We start from the raw sequence: 23,387 nt of genomic DNA on the forward strand, positions 1-23,387 counted from the left end.
ACCCTAAATTGGAGGGTATATTGGACTCTCTCTGTACCCAACAAAAACCAAGGTTCAAAATTTGAAAACAACTGCAGCCAATGAGCAGGGAGCAGATTTGCATGAAAGGGCCGCACTCCAGCACTGGCAGCTTAAAAGAGAATTGGAAGGTGCCTAGCACAGACCCACTTGCCTCAGGAAGCCGAGCTCCTGTGGATTATCACCATGGCCTGGGCCCCCCTGCTCCTCGCCCTGCTCACTTACTGCTCAGGTGAGGGGTTGTTGGCTGCACTGACACAACATGGAGGCCACCTGCGGGTGAGGAGGTTTGTGTGTGAGGAGCCGGAGTCCTTGTGCTGAGTTTGTTTGTTCCGTTGCTTTCAGGGGTCAGGTCACAGGCTGTGGTGACTCAGGAGCCCTCCATGTCAGTGACACCAGGAGGGGCCGTCACGCTGTCCTGCAGCCTGAGCACTGGAGCCATCACCAGTGGCAACTATCCTGGCTGGTTCCAACAGAAATCTGGCTCTGTTCCTCGGACAGTGATATACAGCCCCAATAGCAGACCCTCTGGGATCCCTTCCCGGTTCTCTGGGGCCATATCCGGTAACGCTGCCCTGACCATCACCGGTGCGCAGGCAGAGGACGAGGCTGACTATTACTGTATTGTATGGACTGGTAGTGCTTATCACAGTGATCCAGGCAGAGGGGGAAGTGAGACAAAAACCTCTTGTCTCTTATACCCACCATTTCCTCCAGCCTGGGGTCTGCACTAGCTGCACAGTTTGATCCTGCCCAGAGATGTCTTGTGGCTTAGGGGGGTGAAGGCTCTGCCTTCTCAAATCACCAACCTGGTCCTGCCTATGAACACCTACTATAGAAGACAATGCTGGTTTGGACTGTGAGGCTTGGGGATTTCTATAATCCCCTGCTCTAGCATATTATTTAGCAGCTGTACTCAGCATGTTTGATCAGTCTAAAGCTGGGAGGCACTGCACTGTGTGCACGCCCGCCATGCCTCTCTGATGCTCACTGATGCTCCAGGTATGCTGGGGAGGGCTGAAACCCCATCTGAGCAGCAGTTATGTTGAATTAATTTTAATAGCATCTAAACAGGCAAACCAGTATTTCGAAATAAATTCAAAATAGTGGAGCCCTTATTTCAAATTTGGTAAACCTCATTCTACGAGGAATAATACCAAATTTGAAATAGCTATTTCGAATTAAGTGCTGTGTAGACACTTAATTCGAAATAGGGGGCCTCTAGCCCTTCCCAGGGAGCCGTGGTGGCCACTCTCGGCACAACCAGGAAAACTTATTCTCTTCTCCTCCAGCCCCAGAGCCATTAAAGAGGTAGTCCTTGGCCACAGTACCTGTGCCAGCTGCAAGGTGCCAGCCCAGAGCCAGCAGTGGCCACCTGGGCCCCTGACCTAGTGGCCCCAAAACATGAGCCAGCAAGCCACTGGCAGCCAGCCCTCCACCGCTCCCTAGGAGCAATTTGCCAGCTCCCAGGAGCCTGACAGGGGCTGGAGAAAGCGGGCTCCTTCCTGGTCCAAGGTGGAGATCATGGACCTTATTCAGGTTTAGAAGGGATGCCCCCAACTTCCATGATCTCAGCCCTAGACGGCGGAACGTGGCTGTCTATGGCAGGATAGCTTCCAGCCTGGCCACCAAAGGCCACATGGGAACCAAAGGAGCAGGTTTGCATGAAAGTCAGGTTGGTCCGGTGAGACCCCCCCCCAACCCAGAGCCTTGAGCTTCCCCTCCTGCTTCTTCCCCTTACTTCCCCCTTCCAGCTCCCTTCTCCCAGGTTTCCCCCTCCTCTCTCCCACCCTCTCTTTTCCCCCTTCCCGCCTCTTTTACCCAGTCTCCCCAGAGGACAATCCCCCCACTCCCCAGTTTTGTTCAATAAACCCAGTTTTTATTTTTGAACATACGTGTCTTTTATTTGACATCAGGAAGGGGGGCTAGGGAGGGGTAAGTGGAAGGACGTGACAGAGGAATGGGGCATCAGCCCCCAGTGGGGAGGACTGGGGAGGCTCTGAGGGCTCCTCAAAGTGGACTCTCTTCCTCAGGGCCTCCTGGATCCTGACAGCCCCCGGATGGACTCCTGGATGGCAGCCTGCAGCAAGTGCAGCCGGGCTGATGGCAATGACCCCACGAGATGCACCGGTGTGCCCAGGGGCAGCTCTGTCTCCATGTGGCCGAGTGGTGTGGTGTCCTGAGTGTGGGCACTCAGGGCACTCCAAGATAGGACTGCTTTGCTGTCCCTCATCGAGGTAGACAAGCAAGCGGGGAACCCTGAGAACTGTCTGTCCAGGGTGGGTGTAGGGTCCCTTTAAGTATGGAGCTCAGTTAGCCTCAGGCAGCAGCCCCACATACTGAGTCTCAACCTGATGCCCTGCCGGCACTGGTTCCGGCCAGCCTTAACTTTGGTTCAGAGTCCACTCAGTGTGAATGCACTATTTCGAAATAGCAAAACGCTATTTCAAAATAGTTTTTGTGTATAGATGTGTTATTTCGAATTACCTTAATTCGAATTAACGATTTTGAATTAAGTTAATTTGAAATAGTACTGTAGTGTAGACATATCCAGAGAGAGGGAGAGGCTCTTCTGCTGTGCAATGAGGAGTAGGCCTAGAGTGCAAAAGAACGCAGCTCTACCAGGAAGAAAGGGGCTCTGGAGCAAAAGGAATGGTGCTATCAACTGCTCCAGCTGGCAGAAATTCCAGGCTCCAGGACAGAACAATTGATGGGCCTCCCGACCTGCTTCCTTGTTTGGAGCCAGAAACTCCTCCTCTCTGCCCATATAAGCCCCAAGAACTGCCCACCCCCCACCCAGGAAGAGGACCCTTTGGCTAATCACAGCCCCAACCCTCCTGTCAGAGGCACCACAGGGAAGCCACAGCCAAGTGTTCCTCCCTTCCCCAGACCTAACCCATTGGTATGTGCTGTTCAGATGCCTGGAATTTGCAAAGGGCACATCAAAAGGGCATCCTTGGGAAGGAATTTTCCCAAAGCAGGTGGGGTCTCAGTAAGTGAGGGGGAGGCACTTCTGTGCCTGGCCTAGGTCTCCTCTCGGAAGAGGTTGTGGGGAGGAGCAGCTGTTCCAGGAGTCTCCTCTGTCTGGGAGGGAGAGAGGAGGCACGTGGAGCTTCTCTGGACAGTGGCTCCAGCCAATGGAGGAGGCCAGGAGAGTTTGGGGCTCTGTCCATAGAGGGACGGTGCAGGTGGCAGGACTGGAGACAGGATCCAGATTTCCCCAGTGAGGGCTCCATCCTCCACCCAAGCACCCAGGTCTGCAGCTTCCCATGTGATTAAGTGCCTGCTTCATTTCCCAGCTGCTGCGATGGTGGCAGTGGCCAGGGCCCCCCAGATACTTTTACAGCAGCTGTGGCTCTAGGCAATTGCCACCTTTGCCATCACCACACACCCCTCTCCTCCCCGCATCTGTCATCCGAGCCCATGACTCCCTGCATGATCGCTGTAGAATCAGGCAGAATTTTCCTTTTCCCCATGCTGAAGCACAGGAATAGGCAGCTGTCAGCCTCAGAACACCAGGCCAGCGCTCCCCAGGCTGGGCTATTTAATGCCCGGAGCCCAGTTCCCAGGGCACCAGAGATCCTGGTCACAAGGCTCCCTTGGGTTTGGCGACTGTTCTTGCAAAGTGCTGAGCTCTGCAGCTGAGGGCCTGCTGCAAATCGCTCTACACGTGACCTTCCCCTGCAGGGAGTCTCTTCATCTGCAGTGTCCAGTGCCCAGGCTACAGAGGCCTAAGGCTGCCAACAGCTGGGAGAAAGTGGCCTCTCTGGGCCTCTCCTGAGTGTTTATCTAGAAAGAAATTTCTAATTGGCCATAGCATAAAACCAGCTTCATGTGTTACCCTCTCCACTGTCTACACTCCAGGGCCCATCCTTCCCCAACCCGCTAGAGATGCCAGACAGCTCCCTCTTTAGGGCCTGGAAATGGATGTCACAGATCACTTGATGATCGCCTATTCATTCCTCCTAGGGCACTTGGCATTGTCCACTGTCAGCAGACAAGACATTGGGCTAGATGGACCTTTGGTCTGACCCAGTGTGGCCGTTCTTATGTTCTTATGTTTCTTCTTATGTTCTGGCTCCTAAGATGCAACTAATGCAGCCACCAGCTGAGCCATGAGACTGCTTATTCCTGCAGCACGGGACGTGGGAATGCTGTAGAGAGATGCAGACACATGGAGAACTGAGACAAAACCCTGGTGTTCCAGCAGCCCTGACTCCAGTTTGGACGTGTCTTGCGGGATGCTCCTCTGTGCTGATGTCTTGGGGTTTCACTTGGCACATTGCAGGCATCACTAAGGGGCACTGCTCAGGCTTATCACCATTCCAGCATTGTAGGCAGAACCTTGGTCTCTTGATTCAATGGGTGTTCTGCCATTCACTGCCTTTGGAACCAGGATTAGACTCTTTATGGAGCCTCTGTGTAGTACCTGGATTCAGTCAAAGTCCCAAAGAAAGCTCTCCAATGGCCCATTCCCAAGTTCATGATGGAGGAGTGCTGGGCACTCTGTCCCTTAAATGCCATCTCACTCTCCAGTTCATACCCAGAGATTCAGAGCACCAACTGCAGGGTGGTAGGTCCTGGAGCCCAGGCAATTCCCACACATAAGCCAGAACAGACCCTGGGCCTAAGAGCAGCCCCATTAGGAAAGGCCGAGTCTGCAAAATGATCAAGTTACCTGACACACAGAAGTAACATTGAAACACCTGAGATGTAAAAACCCCACCACTGTCACTGCACGATCTTGCTTTACACATATCTGACAAGTAGGGTAGTGGGTAAAAAGCTGGCTTGGGGAGCAGAACCCCAGCACCTCTGCCAAAGTGCCTGCCTCTTCCATGCCCCGCTGGGCAATGGACCCTGCCCACAGCTAACAGATCCTCCACCTGCAGAACAAGGCAGACACCTCTCCTGGTCTCCTGTCTGCAGAGGCCTTGGCACCCGTTTCCCTCTGGAGCAGCTGGGCAGTCCCACCCTCACTCCAGCCGCTGGATAAGTTGGAGGATCCGGGCAGCCATGTGGTTCTGGGCCCTCCCTAAGCAGCACAGCATCTGAGCAAACCTGGCACCGTTGCACCTCCCAGAGCAGCCAGGCAGCCACACTGCAGGCCCCATCTTCTCCCCCAACTGGGTTGTTCCGCAGTCCCAGCCTTTGCACCTGGAAGAACATTGGTTGGGACCATCCAGTCCCTTGGAGAAGACGATGCCTTCCATTGCCTCTAGCACCCACCAGCCAGGCTGATACGTCACAGGCTGTTCCCAAGTCCTAGTGTTGGAATTGAAAGTTTTATTATATTTATATTTGTATTTAGTTTTAGTAATGTAAGGTAATATATAATCATATTTAAGACTGTAGTAAGTCAAATCCTTTAGTTAAGGATATATCTCCTATATTTCCTTATTCTAAAGTTTTAGTAAGTAAAGATACAGGATCTTATATTCTGTCTGTGTTAATGGCTATAAGAATGCTAAAGGCTGAGGTCTTAACTGTTTGATTTACTCCTCTTTGTCTTACCAATACAGATTTTGATGTGCAGCATAGCCTTGAAAGTCCTTGTAACATTGCTTATGTGTGTGTGAAAGGGAATGAATGTGTCGAGATAAGGTACAAAGTTATTGCTCAGAACCAGATGGCCAAAGAAGGAGGGTGTGCAAGCGTGGGTGAAGAATAGACAACCTGGCGGCAGAGAAGCCATCTATAATCACCAGTGTGTACCCACAATAAGGAGAGATTGGGATATTGGCAGATTGACGAGCCTTGAAGCAAGCGGGAACCCCCAAAAGATGATTGATTACAGGATGAGCCTTCAAGAGATGTTTGGGAATGATTGACATCAACAAGATAACATTCTGGTCACAGAATGACACAGTGGAATCCATTGATTTCAACAAAGAAAAGGATTATAAAAGCAGGGTGCTTTGCTATGGAACTTTGGGTTTGTCTTGCCACCAACTCCAGAAGAGCACAGGATAGATCGACCAACAAAGGCCCTGCTCTTCCTCTGTATTCAATCTAGCTGGCCACTACACTGATACAGAATCACGACTGGTAACTATAACATCGTCTGGCAAGACTGTGTGTGTGTATGTTTGTGTGTGAGTAATTGAAACGCATATGCAACTGCTGTATTCTCAATAAATGCAGCGTACTGCCTTTTCCCCTATAAAAGATCTTGTGTGCTTCATTTAAGCAGATAACACTGGCAATCTGTGCATGGGAATAGGGATGTGAAGGGACACCCAACCCCTTCTACCCAGCATCAGTCACACGTATTGGCTTGGGTGGCTCAGTGCCAGCTTCAGCTCAGCTCAGTCCAGCCCAGCACAGCAAAGCCTTCTTAATGTAACTTTTCCATCCTCTCCATTTCCTCCCGTCTGCATTGCCAGTGACCTTGGTGAGTGTAATCTCGGATTTTTCCTTCTCCTCCATCTCCATGTCCTGCCTCCACATTCCTTTAGCCTCCTCACATGTCACCTCCTCTTCCTCCTTAGCACAGGCACCATCACACCCTTCCTGCCTGTCTTGAAAGCTGGAGAGAGGAGCTTACACTGCAGAGGGACCAGTAAGGAAGAGCAATCAGGAAGCCAGTCTGTTGGCACATGCATGGAGGGGTAACTGTAGCTCCAGTGTCTTTCTGAGTAGCTCTCTGAGTGAACAACAAGTTTAATTTTGGAAACATGGAATACTCTTCAGAAACTCTGCACACTATATCTGAGACCATTGTACCTTTAGCCCCAGTGGCAAAAACGTGGGACCAGGCCCTGATCCACTCTCTGTTAACTACCAGCTCATTCTACATGGAAATTCAGAGTGAAAAGAGCTGATTCTTAGATTTCCCAAGCCCAGGGACATCACAGACAAGCAGAGTCAGGGTGCGAAATAAGCCCATGCTGGTCAAGAGATAAACAACCCCGTTAGGAATGACCAAGCTTGAAAAATGGCTTAGTTAAATAAGGGGCAGATGTCTCTGTGAGATGTAGATGCTATGTTCTTCATAGAGATATTGTTATGGTGGGAATATAGCATAATTACAATGTGTTATAATGCAGGATATACCATACAAGGTGTCATTGGAAAAGGTATGATTTTCCGCGTATGGTTAGATTATCTTGCACCTGTAGAGCATTTCCAAGAACACTCTGCCTTGTAAGTAATGGCTGCTCTGCTTCTACAAGGCCACGTGACTAGACCACATGATACAGGACATCAACTTGGAAGGTCACTATTTTTCCACATACTGGTCTGGGAATCCAGCTTTGAAACAAGATGCCATGTTCAAACACCATATGTGGCGGAGAGTGACAGCATTGGGGTACTAGGACTTTAACAGGATTCAAAAAAGAGCTAGATAGATTCATGGAGGTTAGGTCCACCAATGGCTATTTGCCAGAATGGATAGGAATAGTGTCCCTAGTCTCTGTTTGTCTGTAAATGGATGACAGGCGAGGGATCACATGAGGATTACTGGTTGTGTTCTTTTGTTCTGGGGCATCTGGCATTGGCCACTGTCAGCAGACAGGATACTGTGCTAGATGGACCTTTGGTCTGCCCTAGTACTGCTGTTCCTAGGTTCTTATGTTCTTAATTTCTTCTGTTCTGGAAACACCCAAGGAACAAAGACAGAATTTGGGGAAGTGCAGGACCCAGGCTAAAGGGATTCCTAACCTGTGTATGGAATGGCCATGAATTCTAAGCTATAAAGCATTAGCTGTGCAGCTAATAACCTTAAGGATCTGCAGGTGGCTTCTACCATATCTCAGAATGAGAAACTGTTAATTTGTATCCAAATTATTTCTTGTAGCAAGCTTAATTTGTGTTTTTTTGTTTATGTGCTAGGAAATCTCTTTGCCCCTGTTTCCCCTCCCTTCTAATCACTTAAAATTTCTGCTTAGTTTCCACAAGTGCCCATTTTTCTCTTGACAGTCAGGCAATGGTGGAACATGTATTAAACTCATATACCGGCTAGATTTGACTAGGGCTGGATTGTACAGCTCCTGGGCTCCCTGCTGGGTAGCTGCTGGTTAAAAAGCTTGAGTGTAACTGCAGCTGGATGTGTCCCAGCCAGTACCAATAAAGTCAAAGTGCAGGCTGGAAGCTTTAAAGCTTCTCATGGTAACAGAGTGAGAGGGGGGAGCCCAGGCCGGTAGGTCAAGAGAGTCAGTTGTATCCCAGTTCCAGGTGGCAGCCTGGGGGAAATGCATGATAGCATATTGAAAACAACCTCGTAGTAAAGCCTGCACATTCACCCCATCCTGCTACACACATATCTGACAAGTCATAGGGTCCCCAACTGCTCGCTATTCCGAAGTGTAAGTATTAGCCAGGAAGTAAGTAGGAGGAACACAGTAATGTGCAGCCACACTCACAGATGTTAGAATGAGCTGGGATGGGAGAAGGACCTGTAGTATGCATTGTAAACTTAGGTTTAAATCTCCCGCAGGGCACAAGAGGGTGCTGTCTCCCTGTACTTGTCTATTGTTGGTAATGACATATAGTAACTGTTTAAAAGACATGTTCTGTCAACTGTGTGTGTGCCAGGTGTAAAGGTCTAATACATGTCTAATGTTGTGTTTTGCTTTAATCAAGTGCAATAATTAATAATATGTGAATGGTTCTTCCTAAATCAGTGTTTTCTATCAATCCAATATGGAATCTGTGAACTCTGACTCCTGAACTCCATGTTATCATGTTGACTGTAAACAACCAGGGCACTGAGTCCACATTCGCTCTTGCAGGATGGAACTACTTTTTCCTGCCAAAGCTAGCAGCCAATATCCATTCTCTCAGAGCTTTTCCTGCTAAGTATGCTACAAGCATCCCTCAGAGCCTGCGTGCTGCTGGGAGAGACAGGGTTTGCAGTACGGGCCTCCAAGCTGTTCAGACACATCCTAACAGGACACCTGCATGCCCAAGAAGAGACCAAGGAGAGGAAAAGCCTGCCTAGAACACCTGTAACATCATCCTGCAGAGAACCAGCCTCCCTGTACAAACATCGTTCACTGCAGTCCTCAGAGGTTCCTTCTCAAAGGCTTGAAATTAGCTGGAGAGTTCTTGGTCCTAGGCCTTCTTGATGCATTCCCACCAGTGTCTGGAATTTAAGTCGGAAATAGGTTTCCATTTAGGGGTTTAGGGTACTGGTTATTGTTCTGTAGAGTCATAGGAAAGTCCTATTTGGTTGGGAACTGAGCTTCATGCTCTGGGAATCTCCGTAATGTTTGTGTTTATTCCTCCCCCCTTTATGCCAACATTGTACTAGTACCCTTAATGCACTTCTCCCATTTATTCTTGACCTGCCCTCCCCTCTTTATTTCTAATCTACAGTCTATACCCACAATAGTTTGGATATTCGACAGGGAATAGAACCTGAAAAATAGGTGGATCTGTGGCTTGTGAGAACGGGCTTTCCTATTTCGATTTCCTCTACCATCATATATTCTGAAAAGGAGTCACCATCCTCCCCATGAGGTTAGATGTGCCTCACTCTGGGATGCTGAAAGAGCTACATCTGTTCAAACCCTTACTACGGACAGACACACTAGAGAAGAGATGAGACAGAGGGTTGGCAGAATGCAGTTGTAGTGACTGACTTTGTAGCTTTATGAACCGTCTCTCAGTGTAACAGCTGGATTTGTACACACTGGAACCCAGACAGGTCCAGATCAACTGTTCCAACAGTGTGTAAGAAGAATCTGCAGCTTAGGAAGGAGTGAGCTGAATAATCAAAGAAGGAAACACTGGGTTAACTTGATGCACAATCAAGATAGAGCGGCTAAGTGCTGAGGCATGAACCATACAGGATGGAATTAAGATGGCTTTAGATACTGGAAGGAAAAGCCCCTTTTACGGGTGGGAGCCCAGTACATGGTATGTGGGGCTGAGAGGAATCTTTCACTCATGAAGCAAACATGGTGAAGTAAGTGCCTTTTGAAATAACAGAGTCCTGGCTTTAAAGTGCAAGCCTGTGAGTGATGGTGTTAATGTAGATCAAGACCCACTGAATAGAAAAAACCCTACTCTGCACCTCTCCTGCCAGCCTGAACCTGCATGGACCCTAGACATTCCTGGTTTTAAAATATTAGCACACAAAGGAAATCTGCGGGCTGCCACATTCATAAGGCGAAACCTGGGTTACAGTCAATTGGGAGTTGTAATATAAATCTCTCCTTAAACTCCAGAGACCGGCGAGAATAAAACGTGATTTCAGATGTGTGTGCATATTCCCAATGTGGTCTTTTGCAGATGGGTGGGGTGATTTAATTCTGAATCAGCATCAGCAGGCAAGGTTTCCCTGAACTTGTGAATTGCTACTACTGGAATAAAATAACGGTTTGCACCCTGTTTGTCTTCAAGAGTCTGCTGGTGCATTCAACCTGGGGTTTGAACAGCTGCATCCTATCAGATCCCCCATTCAGACTGAGTGTCAGGGGAGAAGGTGAGACAGGAGGTAGAAGGCACCAATATACTGATATAGGCCGGAGATTTATGAGTCATTTCTCAAGCTAATTGCTGGGAATTTATTTGCAAAGTGTTTTTAAAATGGTCTTTCAATTAACTGACAGTCAATCACACTGAACAACCATGACTGTTAGCCAGGAGTGTCCTTCAGAGGTGCCTGCATCACTGTGATTATCACTCATCTGTGTTACTGTGGCCATGAGATCCCAGGTCATGGCTCAGGCCCCCACGTGAGGGGCCCCAAGAACACCTCTGACATAGATCTTTGTTTTCCCACACCGCAGCTTGCAGCACTGAAGTCTGAGCAAACTGAACCATTCTGGAATTTTTCATTAACAAAGAAAAGTCCTTCTCAACCCATGAGAACCTACAATCACTGCCCAGTGCTGATCAAGGGCTGGGGATACAATGATTCCACGTGCATGGCAACTTATAGAAAAAAATACCAATCTGCCTTGATACAGACACAATACAAACCTAAGCAAATCAGGACAAGCTTTCATCTCTGCCAATCATTTCATCTGGGCACTGTTAGCTCCATCTGGTTTGTGGAATACGAATTATGAGCCCAAAACACAATAGATTGAAAAGAGCACAGGACTCAAAGGGACATAACAGCCAGTAACAGCCGGCAGGAACCACTGTGAGTTAAAAATACCCTCAGTTCAGGAGGTGTGAGGGGCGGGGTGGCAAAGAATGCGAAAGGCAACCCCGGGTCTGCAGAAAACTCTGCAGCAGAAGCCAGTGAGCAGCGAGCAGATTTGCATGAAGGGGCCATTCCCCAGCGCTGGGGGTTTAAGAGAGAATTGGAGGGTCCCAGCACAGACCCACTTGCCTCAGGAAGCCGAGCTCGTCTGACTTCCCATCATGGCCTGGGCCCCCCTGCTCCTCGCCCTGCTCACTTACTGCTCAGGTGAGGGGTTGTTGGCTGCACTGACACAGCATGGAGGCCACCTGCAGGTGAGGAGGTTTGTGTGTGAGGAGCCGGAGTCCTTGTGCTGAGTTTGTTTGTACCGTTGCTTTCAGGGGTCAGGTCACAGCCTGTGGTGACTCAGGAGCCCTCCATGTCGGTGACCCCAGGAGGGGCCGTCACGCTGTCCTGCAGCCTGAGCACTGGAGCCATCACCAGTAGCAATGCTCCTGGATGGTTCCAGCAGAAACCTGGCTCGACACCTCGGCAGCTTATATATCACACCAATAGCAGACCCTCCGGGATCCCTGACCGATTCTCTGGGGCCATATCCGGTAACAAGGCTGCTCTGACCATCACCGGTGTGCAGGCAGAGGACGAGGCTGACTATTACTGTATTGTATGGACTGGTAGTGCTCATCACAGTGATACAGCCAGAGGGGGAAGTGAGACAAAAAACTCTTGTCTCTTACACCCACCATTTCCTCCAGCCTGGGGTCTGCACTAGCTGCACAGTTTGGTCCTGCCCAGAGACGTCTTGTGGCTTAGGCAGGGGAGGGCTCTGCCCTCCCAAATCACCAACCTGTCCTTGCCCACAGAACACTTGCTATAGAAGACAATGTAGGTTTCCACTAAAGAGCAGCTGTGCAGCCCATGGGGTTGTATCACCCCCTGATCTTGTGTGTGATTTGGCAGAGCATACCCAGCATGGTTGATCAGTCTACAGCAGAGAAGGGAGGTGATAACAGAGTGCTGCTGCGCCCAGCACTTGCCCTAGCCCTTGCTCCTGGCTGTGGAGGCTGGAACCACCTCGCCATTCTGACCCTCCTTGGTGCTTCTGGGAGTTTGGCAAATGCTCTGCTCTCTGCCACATCTCCTCGCATGGAAGAGTCAAACTCAGCATGTTGCCCCTCCTCTTCTACTCGCCATGGGGGCTGCGCTTTCACAGCAGGCAGTCATTTCAAAATAATGTTGAAATTCTGTGAAGAAGACGGCTTCTTACTTCGACTCCTGCAACTTTCATTGGAAAAGGAGTAAGGGACATGAGAGGAAAAGTGCTCTATTGTGAAATAGGTGCTATATAGACGCTCCCAATTTTGAAATAAGGTACAAAAGTGACATAGCTCAAATTGCGCACATTATTTTGAGTGAAGCCCTGCTGGGTGTGGGGACCTTCATCCTTTAGACCGAGCTCTTCCATAGTGCTGCCTGCACTTGGTGAGACACCGACTGCTCCTCCTTAGGAATTTCTGCCTTCCATTGTCATCAGCAGGGGACGCTGCTCCAACTACTCTGCTTTCAATCCTCTGAGGGACATTTCAGCTGCACTTATGTTCTCTGCTCAGCTTGTGTAGCGCAAGCAACATTTTCTGCCTTATAGTTCCCTGTGTTAGAGGCTCTCCACCACTGGTTCAGAGCGGGAGCAGTGGGGTAGATGTGTCATGGAGCACTCCTTAGCCTTTAAATATAATTTCAATATCTTTATTCAGAATGCCATGCCTAAGGTATAGGGATGTTAACATATAGTCAATTCAATGCACAACTACAAACACACAGACCCTTCCTATCTCTGTAACAGAGGTAGGAATGGGGGCGGGGGGGCTGGAGCCAGTACCCATGGTGAGCCACCTTTTAAGCCAGGTCCCTGCACATGCTTTCTCTTGTGGAACCACCTGCCTTCCCCCCACCCATCGCTGCCTGCCACAGAACTTTAAAGCTCTCTGCAGAGCTTTCTGCCCCTCCTCCTCCGTGCTGCTGCCTCAGTATCAGAGGCAGCAGTGGGGGAGGAGAGGACTATTGGGATGCTTTAGAGCATCTGTCTGAAGATGGATCCCAAGCAGTGGCAGAATGGGGCTAAGTAAAGGTCTCTCCTTCCCTGACCCTACAACAGTCCCAAAGGTGGCTGGCATCTTGCAACAGTGGCTCCTTGTGGGGAAGAGCAGGTGAATCCCTGCTTTACCCCACAATTTACAGGTATCTCCCCCACAGCTCCTATTTGCTGCAGTCTCTCGTTGCTGGCCAATGGGAGCAGAAGGGGCAGAGCCTGCAGGAAAAGGTAGTGTGTAGAGACCCCTGCACCGCCTTCTCCGGGGCCATAGAAACAGGCTGGCTGCTTCCAGGAGCGGTGCAGGACCAGGGTGGAGAGGAGTGGATGGAACAGGAGCTATAGCAGCAGCAGTGGGTTTTGAATCCCCAGGCCCTGGGACGACTGTCCCCCTCCCCCCTCCCATGTCAGTGGGCCTGGCCTGGCACAAATTGCATACATAAAGCAATGCACCTTGGTTCCTAGAACCATCCAAAGGCCAGAAGCGAGGGTGCTATGTGCCCGGGGGCAAAAGCAAAATTTGCACCTCCCCCCACCACGCCACGATATGACAGGGCCCCAAACCTGGTGCACAGCTAAGCCCGACCCTGGGAGGAGGGGGAAAGCTTGTACCACATCTTCCCTCCCCCCGCCACACACAGTTTGGGGAGGGCACTATCCCACTGTTGAAGAGGGAGGAGGGTGGGGCTGGGGGCACAGAGGCAGGGAGGAGGCTTCAGCAGCAGATGGTGGTTGGTGGGCGGAGGAGGAGCAGGCGAGCTGAGGTATGATGGGGGAGCAGAGGGGCAATTACCCCCCCTCCCACCTCCTTTGCTACCTCAGTGAATGTAAGAGATTAACTTACCTATTAAAATAACACTCAGAAAAAATGTTTACATAAAACTAACACACAACACGAGAATCACCCTTGCTTTCTTAAAGGCACTTGAAGCAATAAGCAGCCTAAGGCTGAGGATACACTGCAATTGCAGCTTTCTGTCTGCCATGAAGACTTTTTCCTTCAGGCTTCTGAGATTCTATCCTTAAGTAAAGGAGAGTGGTCTCTATGAGCTGCTCTTTCAAATTTCACACAAGCCATTCAACTGCAGCCATAGATATCAAGATTTAAGACCTGCCTTGCCTTTGGCAAGCTGCCTCGCCAGATATTCGCAATCACAACGTCCGAACATGTATAAGACTTTTAATTGAGAAAGCCATGTTTAATCCCAAGTCTTTGTTATGACTGGGCGATGTGCATGACCTATAGAAAATACCTGCATTTTCTTTGGAAAATCCACAACAAAACATGGGAGGATTGGTCACCTCAGTAATGCCAACTCCTTTAGAATTGAAACTCTGATTATCCAGCACTAGCTGAGGTAGGGCGGGAACTGTGTGCACGTGTCTGATGTATTTTTATCAAAACTGCTACCTGCCCTACTTGTCAAAGAAGAAAGGAAACAGGGAGGCCAAAAGGAACGGTTTAGAGCAGTGTTTCTCAACCTTTTTTTAATAAAGTACCCCCTTTTAAAAAATTATAAGAACCCCCAGTAGCTACAGTTTTCAGACACATAAATTTTTTTCTATCATTGCAACATATTTGTTTGAACAACTTCATCATATCCCGATCACTCCTTACAAGGTACACTGCCCATGGAGGTCAATGGGGCTGGACTATTTTATATATAAAGGTACTGAGAAATATATATGTCAATACCATGACGGTAATGTGTATATTATATAAATAATACCGAATAATAATTGACAAATGAGACTGCTTCCCAACCTGCTTCCGAAGAGCCTGATACAATTTAAATTATAAGCTAGGATTGTGCCCAAAACAATCTGTTGATATGACCCAAGTAGATCCAGACAACATTTAGTCAACCTTCAAACATATAAGGGACCAACCAGTAAAAGCCTCTCTACCTGGTAGAGGTGATCTCTGAAGAAAATTGGAGAGACTTTGAATTTACTTTTTCTGTCAGCAGCACTTTCCTTCACTGAATGTGGGGTCTTCAGCACAGGTTTCACTTTGTGTCAGAATAACAGAAATGCGTTGTCACAGCTAACTCCATTCGGGCCAAAGCAACGTGCCCCCCAAAGACAGAAGAACAAATTCCTTGAAGCTGGAAGTCAAAACATCTCACCTCTTCATAGAGCTCACAAAGGGTCTTATTCATCCGGAGACACAAGTCATGACAACTCTCTCTAGAGAGAGACAAAACATTCTGCCTTTCTGTGAACTCACCAACTCTTTTCATGTGGCACCTTACCATGTTGTTTAAATTGACTGCTTGGTTGAGGAAGACTCACAAAGAGTCTGTCCATCATTCACACTGGAGCAACATGGTGATTTCACCACAGTGGTAACAGACCTGATCTCTCTGTGGAGCAGCAGGGAGCCTGCAGAGGTCTCTTGGGGGAGAGGCCAAGGCTGTCTCTACTGCAGAGGTTCTCAAGCTTTTTGGCCCACGGACCACGTGTCTCAATGTAAACCTTTCCACAGACTGCCAGTTGCTAATGGAAACTCACCTTTAATTACACAATTATGCCCAAGCCATTTTGCTACTGCTGCACCTGGGGAGAATGGTTTAATTTCAATTATTGAACAGATGAAACATTTTAACTTTCTCATGTTAGTTTATCAAACTTCACTTTAAATGAAGTAAAATATTAATTTTTGTCCAATACAAAAGGTTTCAATGTTTTCTTTACTTATGGCAGGGGTAGGCAATGTTTTTTGGATCGGGGCCACTGACCCACAGAAAAACCAGAAGGGGACCACACAAGTGAGAAACCAAAAACTCCTCCCAAAACCCCAACCCTCACTTAGGAGGCCCCCAACTGAGAAATCTCATTCCTCTGGCACTCCAGCCCCAAGGGGCGAGGTGAAGGGACAGGAAGGACTGAAGTTCAAGGCTTTCCATAGGCTAGGGGGTTCAGTGTGTGAGAGGACTGCCAATGAGTGGGATAGGGATGGGGTACAGGATCTGGGAGGGAAGTGGAGGTTGGAAGGGGGCAAGATTGCAAGGTCTGGGTGGGAGGTAGGGTGCAGAAGCAGGCTGGATGTAGGATATCTGGCTAGGGAGGGGGGGCAGGAGCAGATTGGGGGTTGGGTGTCTGGCTAGGAGGGAGGGTGCAAGGAGGGGACTTAGGAGGGGACTTAGCTCCCTGATATGGACCTGACTGGTCCCAGATGAAGGATTTTTTGGACCAGCAGAGGTCATTTCAGGGCTCCTGGTGCTGCCCTCTCTCCACTAGGCTTCTTTGCACCTCCATCCCCAGCAAGCTAGCTGAGCTACCCACCTTGACTGGTTCCCTTTGCCTCCCCAAAACCCATCCCTCACATGCCAAGGAAGTTCAGCACCAGTTCTCTGCATCCCCTTGCTACCCTGCTGAGCTGACCATCTGTTCTCTATGCCTTCCCCCATCCTCCTCAGTGCAGTTGAGCCCCGCACTGGTTCCCTGCATGCCTCCCCCATGGCACTGCTGAGCCCCATTTCCCTGCACCTTCCCCCAAGCACCACAGACCTGCTGATTTCCTCTTCCTCCCTCCCTTCCTCCCTGGCTCCCCTTGAGTCCAGCCCTGGGGCTTCCCGGCACTTCCCTCCTCCTGCAACCCAGCTGAGCCCAGCATCCCATTCCTCCCCCTCCCCTGCAGTCCAGCATGGCACCTGGGGGCAACTGCCTCCTCCAGCTCCCCCCTCACTACACCTCTGCCAAGGGCCTTGCCTACTGGAGCCCAGCACTGGTTCTGGAGGCTTTGACTGACTGATGATGTGGCCATGGGGAGGGCTGTGCCCGATATGGTAGCTGATAACACAGAACCATCTGAGCAAAGGGTTAGTTCAAGAGCAGTGTTCAGAGGGGGAAAAGGGACAGAGACCCTGACAGAAGCTTGGCCCATGGGATACGTAGGGAGGAAAATTCTTAGGCAAGCTGGTACTGAGCACAGCTGAGCAAGTAGCAGCACCTGAGTCATCACAGGGCAAGCCCAGGAATCAGTTAGGAGAACACACTGGTGTGTTTCCAGGGTAGCCAAACAGGCGGATGGAGAAAAGACTGCCCAGTCCTGGATTACAGCTGTGTGCATTGCTAGGCCATCTAAGTATGTAGCTTGGCATGTTCCCATGACTGGGAGAATTCCTTCCTGCTGTAAAATGAGAGACCTAAGTAACTCCAGGTGTAGGCAGATGCTGGTTCATGGGCACAGTTTCCCAACTGGCAGATTAAATTGGCATTACCTGGGGCAGGTTTTGTGGGTATGTGGAGAGACAGGTGAGTGCCCGGCAGTGGAGCTAGACATTGAAACACAAAGGCTATATCTACATTGCATCCCTCTTGTGCAAAAGCCTATGCAAATGAAGTACGGATCAGCATATTGCTATGTTTCATTTGCATAATTAATTAGGGGCTGTTTTTGCGCAAAAGACTTTTGTGCAAAAAGGAGCTGTCTGCACAGCTCCTTTTTGCACAAGCCCCCCCTCTTGTGGAAGAGCCTTTCTTCCTCATTTTTTCAGGAAGAACGACTCTTGCACCAGAGGGGTATTTTGGCCAAAAAGGAGTTGTGCAGAAGACTCCTTTTTGTGCAAAAGCCTCTTGAGCAAAAAAGGCCTCTAATTAATTTTGCAAATGAAGTGTGGCAATATGCTAATCCGCACTTCATTTGCATAGGCTTTTGAGCAAAAGGGATGCAATGTAGTCGTAGCCAAAGTGAAATTAGCAAGCTGTGAGACAGCCCAGAAAGAGACCTCCCCTGGTCTGTAAGTGTAGGCAGAGGCTGGCCTATGGCCCAGCCCTGTGACAAGATGGGCACGACTTGGATGAGCGACCATAGGATGAGTCTGTCTTGCCCGCAGGCTGTTTGGCCGGGGGCTCAGAGACAAGTCCGAGGTGCATGGACTGGACAGCCTAGGCAATGGGTGGTGAGAGCTGGTCGAGAGACACCAAGTCAGCTACAGGCCCTTGAGATGCTATTACAGCAGGCAAACACAGTGCTGGGGGAGCTGAGCGCATCATGCCAGATAACAGATAACAGAGGAGGCTGAAAAACAAGAGCAAAAAATGATCTGGGCAACAGTGGGCCAGATGTCAAAAGGAGTATTGGGAGCAACTTGAGTGGGAATTCTCCTGCCCCATTAGCAGGGGGTGTACAATTCCACCGGCCTCCTGGCACCAGCAGAAAGTAGGAAATGCCCCCAGTGCTGGAAGAACCAGGGTGCTGGGTCCCACGCGTTTTTCCTACATAATAAATTATTTATTTATCTACTAGACCAAATTCATGGATGTTAGGTCCATAAATACATATCAGCCCAAATGGGTAGTAATGGTGTCCCTGGCCTCTGTTTGTCAGGGGCTAGAAATGGATGACACTGATCACTTGTTGATCGTTTGTTCTGTTCATTCCCTCTGGGACACCTGGCATTGGCCACTGTCAGGAGACAGGACACTGGGCTGGATGGACTTTTGGTCTGACCTTGTATGGCCATTCTTATGTTTGTTCTTATGTTCAGGCTCTGAAGAGGCAGCCAGCTGAACCATGGCCAATTTGCAGGCACAGGATGAGACCGGTTATTCCTGCAGCACAGGGCGTGGCAGTGCTGCAAAGAGATGCAGACACATGGAGAACTGAGACAAAGCCCTGTTGTTCCAGCAGCCCCTGTGGTGCCTGACTCCAGTCCGGACATGTCCAGGTGGGATGCTCCTCTGTGCTGATGTGTTGGGGTTTCACTCAGCACATTGCAGGCATCAGTAAGGGGCACTGCTCTGGGTTATCAGCCTTTGGACATTGCAGGCAAAACTTTGGGCTGTTTCTCCCAACAGGTGTTTTGCCAGGCACTGTCCTTGGAACCAGGATTGGACTCTTTATGATGCCTTCCTGTGGTACCCAGATTCAGTGAAAATCCCAACCAGAGCTCTCCAATGGTGCGTTCCCAAGTGTGAGATATGGAAGGGCCGGGACCCTGTCTCTTAAATGCCAGCTCTCCAGTGAAAACCCAAAGACTCAGAGCACTGATCACTGGGTGGAATGTCCTGGAGCCCAGGCTTTTCACACAAAGAAGCAGGACAAACACTGGGCCTGCCAGCAGCCCCATTAGGAAAGGCCGGGAGCAAAAATGATCAAGTTACCTGAGACACAGAAATAACATTGAAACTCCTGAGAAGTAAAGAGCCCACCACTGTCACTGCGCAATCCTGCTATCCATGGATCTGACAAGTAGGGTGGTGGGTAAAATGCTGGCTTGGGAAGCAGAACCCCAGCACCTCTGCCAGAGACACTGCCTCTTCCATGCCTACCCGGCCACTGGCCCTAGGCTAGCAGTTCCCCCAAGTGCAGAACAAGGCAGCCCCAAATCCCACCCTCCGGTCCCAGAAGCCTCAGCACTCATTCCCCTCTGGGGCAGCTGGGCAGCCCCAGCCTCACTCCAGCCTCTGGAGCAGATGGAGTAACCAGGCAGCCCCAGGGTCCTGGCTCCTCTCCAAGCACCAGAACAGCTGAGGAAACCCGACACTGTTGCATCTCCCAGACCAGCCAAGCAGTGGCACTGCAACCCCAGCCTTTCCTGTCTGGGGATATGTCTACACTAGCTCGTTAGTTTGAGCTAGGTAGGCAAATGAGAGCAACCAGATTTGCAAATGAAGCTCGGGATTTAAATATCCCAGGCTTCATTTGCATGTTTTGGGGCGTCGCCATTTTTAAATGCCCCTTAGTCCGAACTCTGTGCCCACGGCTACACACGGCACGGAGTAGGTAGTTCGAATTAGAGATCCTTATTTGAACTACTGGTACACCTCCTTCCACAAGGAGTAACGGTAGTTCGAATTAGGATCTCTAATTCAAACTACCTACTCTGTGCCACATGTAGCCACGGGTACAGAGTTCGGACTAAGGGGGATTTAAAAATGACGGCGCCTGGGAACATGCAAATGAAGCCTGGGATATTTAAATCCCGAGCTTCATTTGCAACTCCAGTTGCCCTCATTTGCCTCCCTAGTTCGAACTAATGAGCTAGTGTAGACATACCCTGGAAGAACATTGGCTGGGATCACTGGGTCTCATGGAGAAGATGATGCCCTCCATTGCCTCTAGCACCCACCAGCCAGGCTGACACGTCACTGGCTGTTCCCAAGTCCTGGCAATCTGTGCACGGAAATAGCACAGGCGAGGAGGTGGGGGGACAGATTAACTCACAGCCACATTCTTAGCACAAACAGGTCTGTCGGTGGCTGGGAATTACAATGCCCCCTAAAACTGCAGAGATAGAAAGAAAAAAAATCAGCAAATGGGAGGGACTTGAATCGCTGCTGATCAAATTGCTGGGTCCCTGGATGAGGCAGGGGTCTGGCTTCCAGCCCCTGGAAGATACGAGGCCCCAGACAGAAGGGGCAAGCCGGGGAGTTAGCTCCCCCAGCCTGACTTCAAAACTGCCTGCTCCACACCCTCTGGGCCTTCAGCTGCCACCACGAGGCCTGGGTGAATTTCAGTTGTCAGGTCCTGGAGTAGCCGGCACTTTCGTTCCTTGCACCTGCAACTATCAGTGACTTAGAGTACTTGGGTTTTCCCCATCTTCTCTTTGGCAGAACTGGGTGAGGTGGTTATGACTGGGCACCAGAGGGCGATATCTCCCTGCATTTGCACTGGGACTTGTCTGCAAAGGAATCAAGCACCTGAGGCACATTTACCTTCACCTGTGTGTGCACCAGACTGTGGGGTTCAAACAGCTGCATCCTTTCCAGTGCCTCATGCAGGCACATTTAGCTGGGTCGGGGTGAGATGGAGCATTGAAGGAACCCACTGCACTGAGTTAGACTGAAGATTTATAAATAACTTCTCTGGGGTAGTTGCTGCATGATGAAGATTTTTTTCACACACAGTTAATGTGAAACTGCACAGCAAAATGTTACCCAGGAATGCAGGTGACCCACGATTTAAGAACCCCTGCATTTACAAACACCCTGTTCTGGCCCCAGAGCCTGCCTGAGCCATTTGTATGCCAGGAGCCCGGTGCCACTCTCGGAAGTGTGACATGTATGCGGCCCCGCCCCCGGGCGCCTGGAGCATGTGTGGCCCCACCCCCACCCAGCCTGGCAGCCCCATGTGGCACCCCCTATAATGGGGTGCCCCGGGTGGTAGCCCAGTCAGCCCATAGCTTCGGGTGGCTCTGTCTCGCCCAGCATGGCCTCTCCAGCCCTGCGTGCTTGGGACTACAACTCCCATGTGGCAAAGTGGGCAGCATTTGTACTGGCATGCCACCAGGCCAGGACCTAGCCGTAGACCCTGATCAGCATCACTGCAGGCCTGGGACATTTGTGTGGCCTCTCCCTAGTGATTGCCCTGCTCCAGTCCAGCGTGGCCTCTCAAGTCTGGTGTACTGGGGACTACAACTCCCAGGAGGCAAAGCGGCTCAGGAATGGAACCCTCATTTATAACATTCTGCCTATAGCAAATTAGGGTTCAACTTACGAGGGCTCAACTTATACCACTCCTCCAGGAACCAAATAGGTCATAAGTGCGGGAGTCTCCTGTATGGTGTAAATGTCACCCCTTCGTTGGGTGGCTGGAGCACAGTGAGACAACAGTTTTTTCCTGGCCAGTAAGTCGGCAACAGGTGGAGCATGGTTCAGAGACTGGCAATGAAGTTCAGATGCTAGTTCTTGCAGGTTGTACCACGTAGTGGGCCCCAAGAACTGCTCTTACATTGATGGCAGATTGCAGCACTGAACTCGGAGCAAACCGAACCATTCAGGGATTTTTCGTCCCTAAATTTTAACAAATTGAAGTTTTCCCCCACCTATAAGAAGCTACTGTCACTGCCCAGTGCTAATCAAGGTCTTGGAAACAAGGAATCCACCTACATAGCAACTTACAGAAACAATACCAACCTGCCTTGATATAGGCATAATAAAAACCTAAGCAAATTAGCAAGAGCTCTCATCTCTGTCAGTCATTTCATCTGGGCTCTGTTAGCTCCATCTGGTTTGTAGAATACGAATTATGAGCCCAAAACACAAAAGGCAGAAGGCTGAAAAGAGCACAGTACTCAAAAGGACGTAACAGCCAGTAACAGCCAGCAGGAACCACTGTGAGTTAAAAATACCCTCAGCTCAGGAGGTGTGAGGGGTGGGGAGGCAGAGAATGCAAAAGGCAACCCCGGGTCTGCAGAAAACTCTGCAGCAGAAGCCAGTGAGCAGCGAGCAGATTTGCATGAAGGGGCCATTCCCCAGCGCTGGGGGTTTAAGAGAGAATTGGAGGGTCCCAGCACAGACCCACTTGCCTCAGGAAGCCGAACTCGTCTGACTTCCCATCATGGCCCGGGCCCCCCTGCTCCTCGCCCTGCTCACTGAGGGTACGTCTACACTACAGCGCTAGTTCGAACTAACTTAGTTCGAATTAGTTAATTCGAACTAAGCTAGTTCGAACTAACGCATCTAGAACTAAAAACTAGTTCGAACTAGCGTTTTGCTAGTTCGAACTAGTAAGTCCACATTGAGTGGACTCTGAACAGGGCTTAATGATGGCCGGAAGCAGTGCCGGCAGGGCATAAAAGGAGGACTTAGAGCGTGGAGATACTGTCTCAGGCTAGCCGAGGGCTGCGCTTAAAGGGTCCCGACCCCCACCCCGGACACACAGTTCTAAGGGGTGCCCCGCTTGCAAAGAAGTTCTGGCTTGGAGTGCCCTGAGTGCCCACACTGGGCACATCACACCACTCGGCCATCAGCCCGGCTGCACTTGCCGCAGGCTGCCATCTGGGGAGAGGGAGTAATTGGGGGGCTGCAGGAGAGCTTCCACCCCCAGAAGCCCGCAGAGCCAGCCCAGTCCTCCCCATCGGGGGCTCGTGCCCCATTCCTCCCTCACCTTCTTCCACTTGCCCTTCCCTAGCCCCCCTTCTTATTGATGTACAAAATAAAACGTTTCTTCCAACATTGACTCTGTCTTTATTGAAAAAAACTGGGGGAGACTGGGAAAAGGAGGTGGGAGAGGGGAAGAGAAAGGCTGGGAGAGGGGAGGGCAACTAACATGATCAGGGGTTGGGAACAGGTCCCAGATGAAGAGAGGCTACAGAGACTGGGACTGTTCAGCTTAGAAAAGAGGAGACGGAGGGGGGACAGGATAGAGGTCTCTAAAAGCAGGGGTTGGGTGGAGACGGTGCATTCAGAAAAGTTCTTCATGAGTTCCCATAAAGAAGGACTAGAGGA

General features: G+C 50.1%; 1 protein-coding gene across 1 annotated transcript; it reads left to right on the top strand.

Annotated features, from left to right (window-relative positions):
• The first annotated feature begins 182 nt into the window (after positions 1 to 182).
• On the top strand, positions 183 to 11,912 carry LOC142818421 (uncharacterized). The gene is made up of 4 exons (XM_075897792.1): positions 183 to 250; positions 364 to 741; positions 11,333 to 11,386; positions 11,500 to 11,912. The coding sequence occupies exons 1-4, from the start codon at positions 205 to 207 to the stop codon at positions 11,889 to 11,891; spliced, it is 870 nt and encodes a 289-aa protein (XP_075753907.1). The 5' UTR covers positions 183 to 204; the 3' UTR covers positions 11,892 to 11,912.
• The last annotated feature ends 11,475 nt before the right edge of the window (positions 11,913 to 23,387 follow it).

Source organism: Pelodiscus sinensis, chromosome 15 (genome assembly GCF_049634645.1).
Source record: "Pelodiscus sinensis isolate JC-2024 chromosome 15, ASM4963464v1, whole genome shotgun sequence".
In the NCBI taxonomy this organism is placed as follows: Eukaryota; Metazoa; Chordata; order Testudines; family Trionychidae; genus Pelodiscus; species Pelodiscus sinensis.

Bases quoted from the DNA above. Each gene is read 5' to 3' on its own strand.
- LOC142818421 (XM_075897792.1), top strand. From the start codon at position 205: ATGGCCTGGGCCCCCCTGCTCCTCGCCCTGCTCACTTACTGCTCAG. The intron at 742-11,332 runs GTCTGCACTAGC...AGCTCGTCTGAC, and splicing joins ACCATTTCCTCCAGCCTGGG to TTCCCATCATGGCCTGGGCC. The intron at 11,387-11,499 runs GTGAGGGGTTGT...CGTTGCTTTCAG, and splicing joins CCTGCTCACTTACTGCTCAG to GGGTCAGGTCACAGCCTGTG.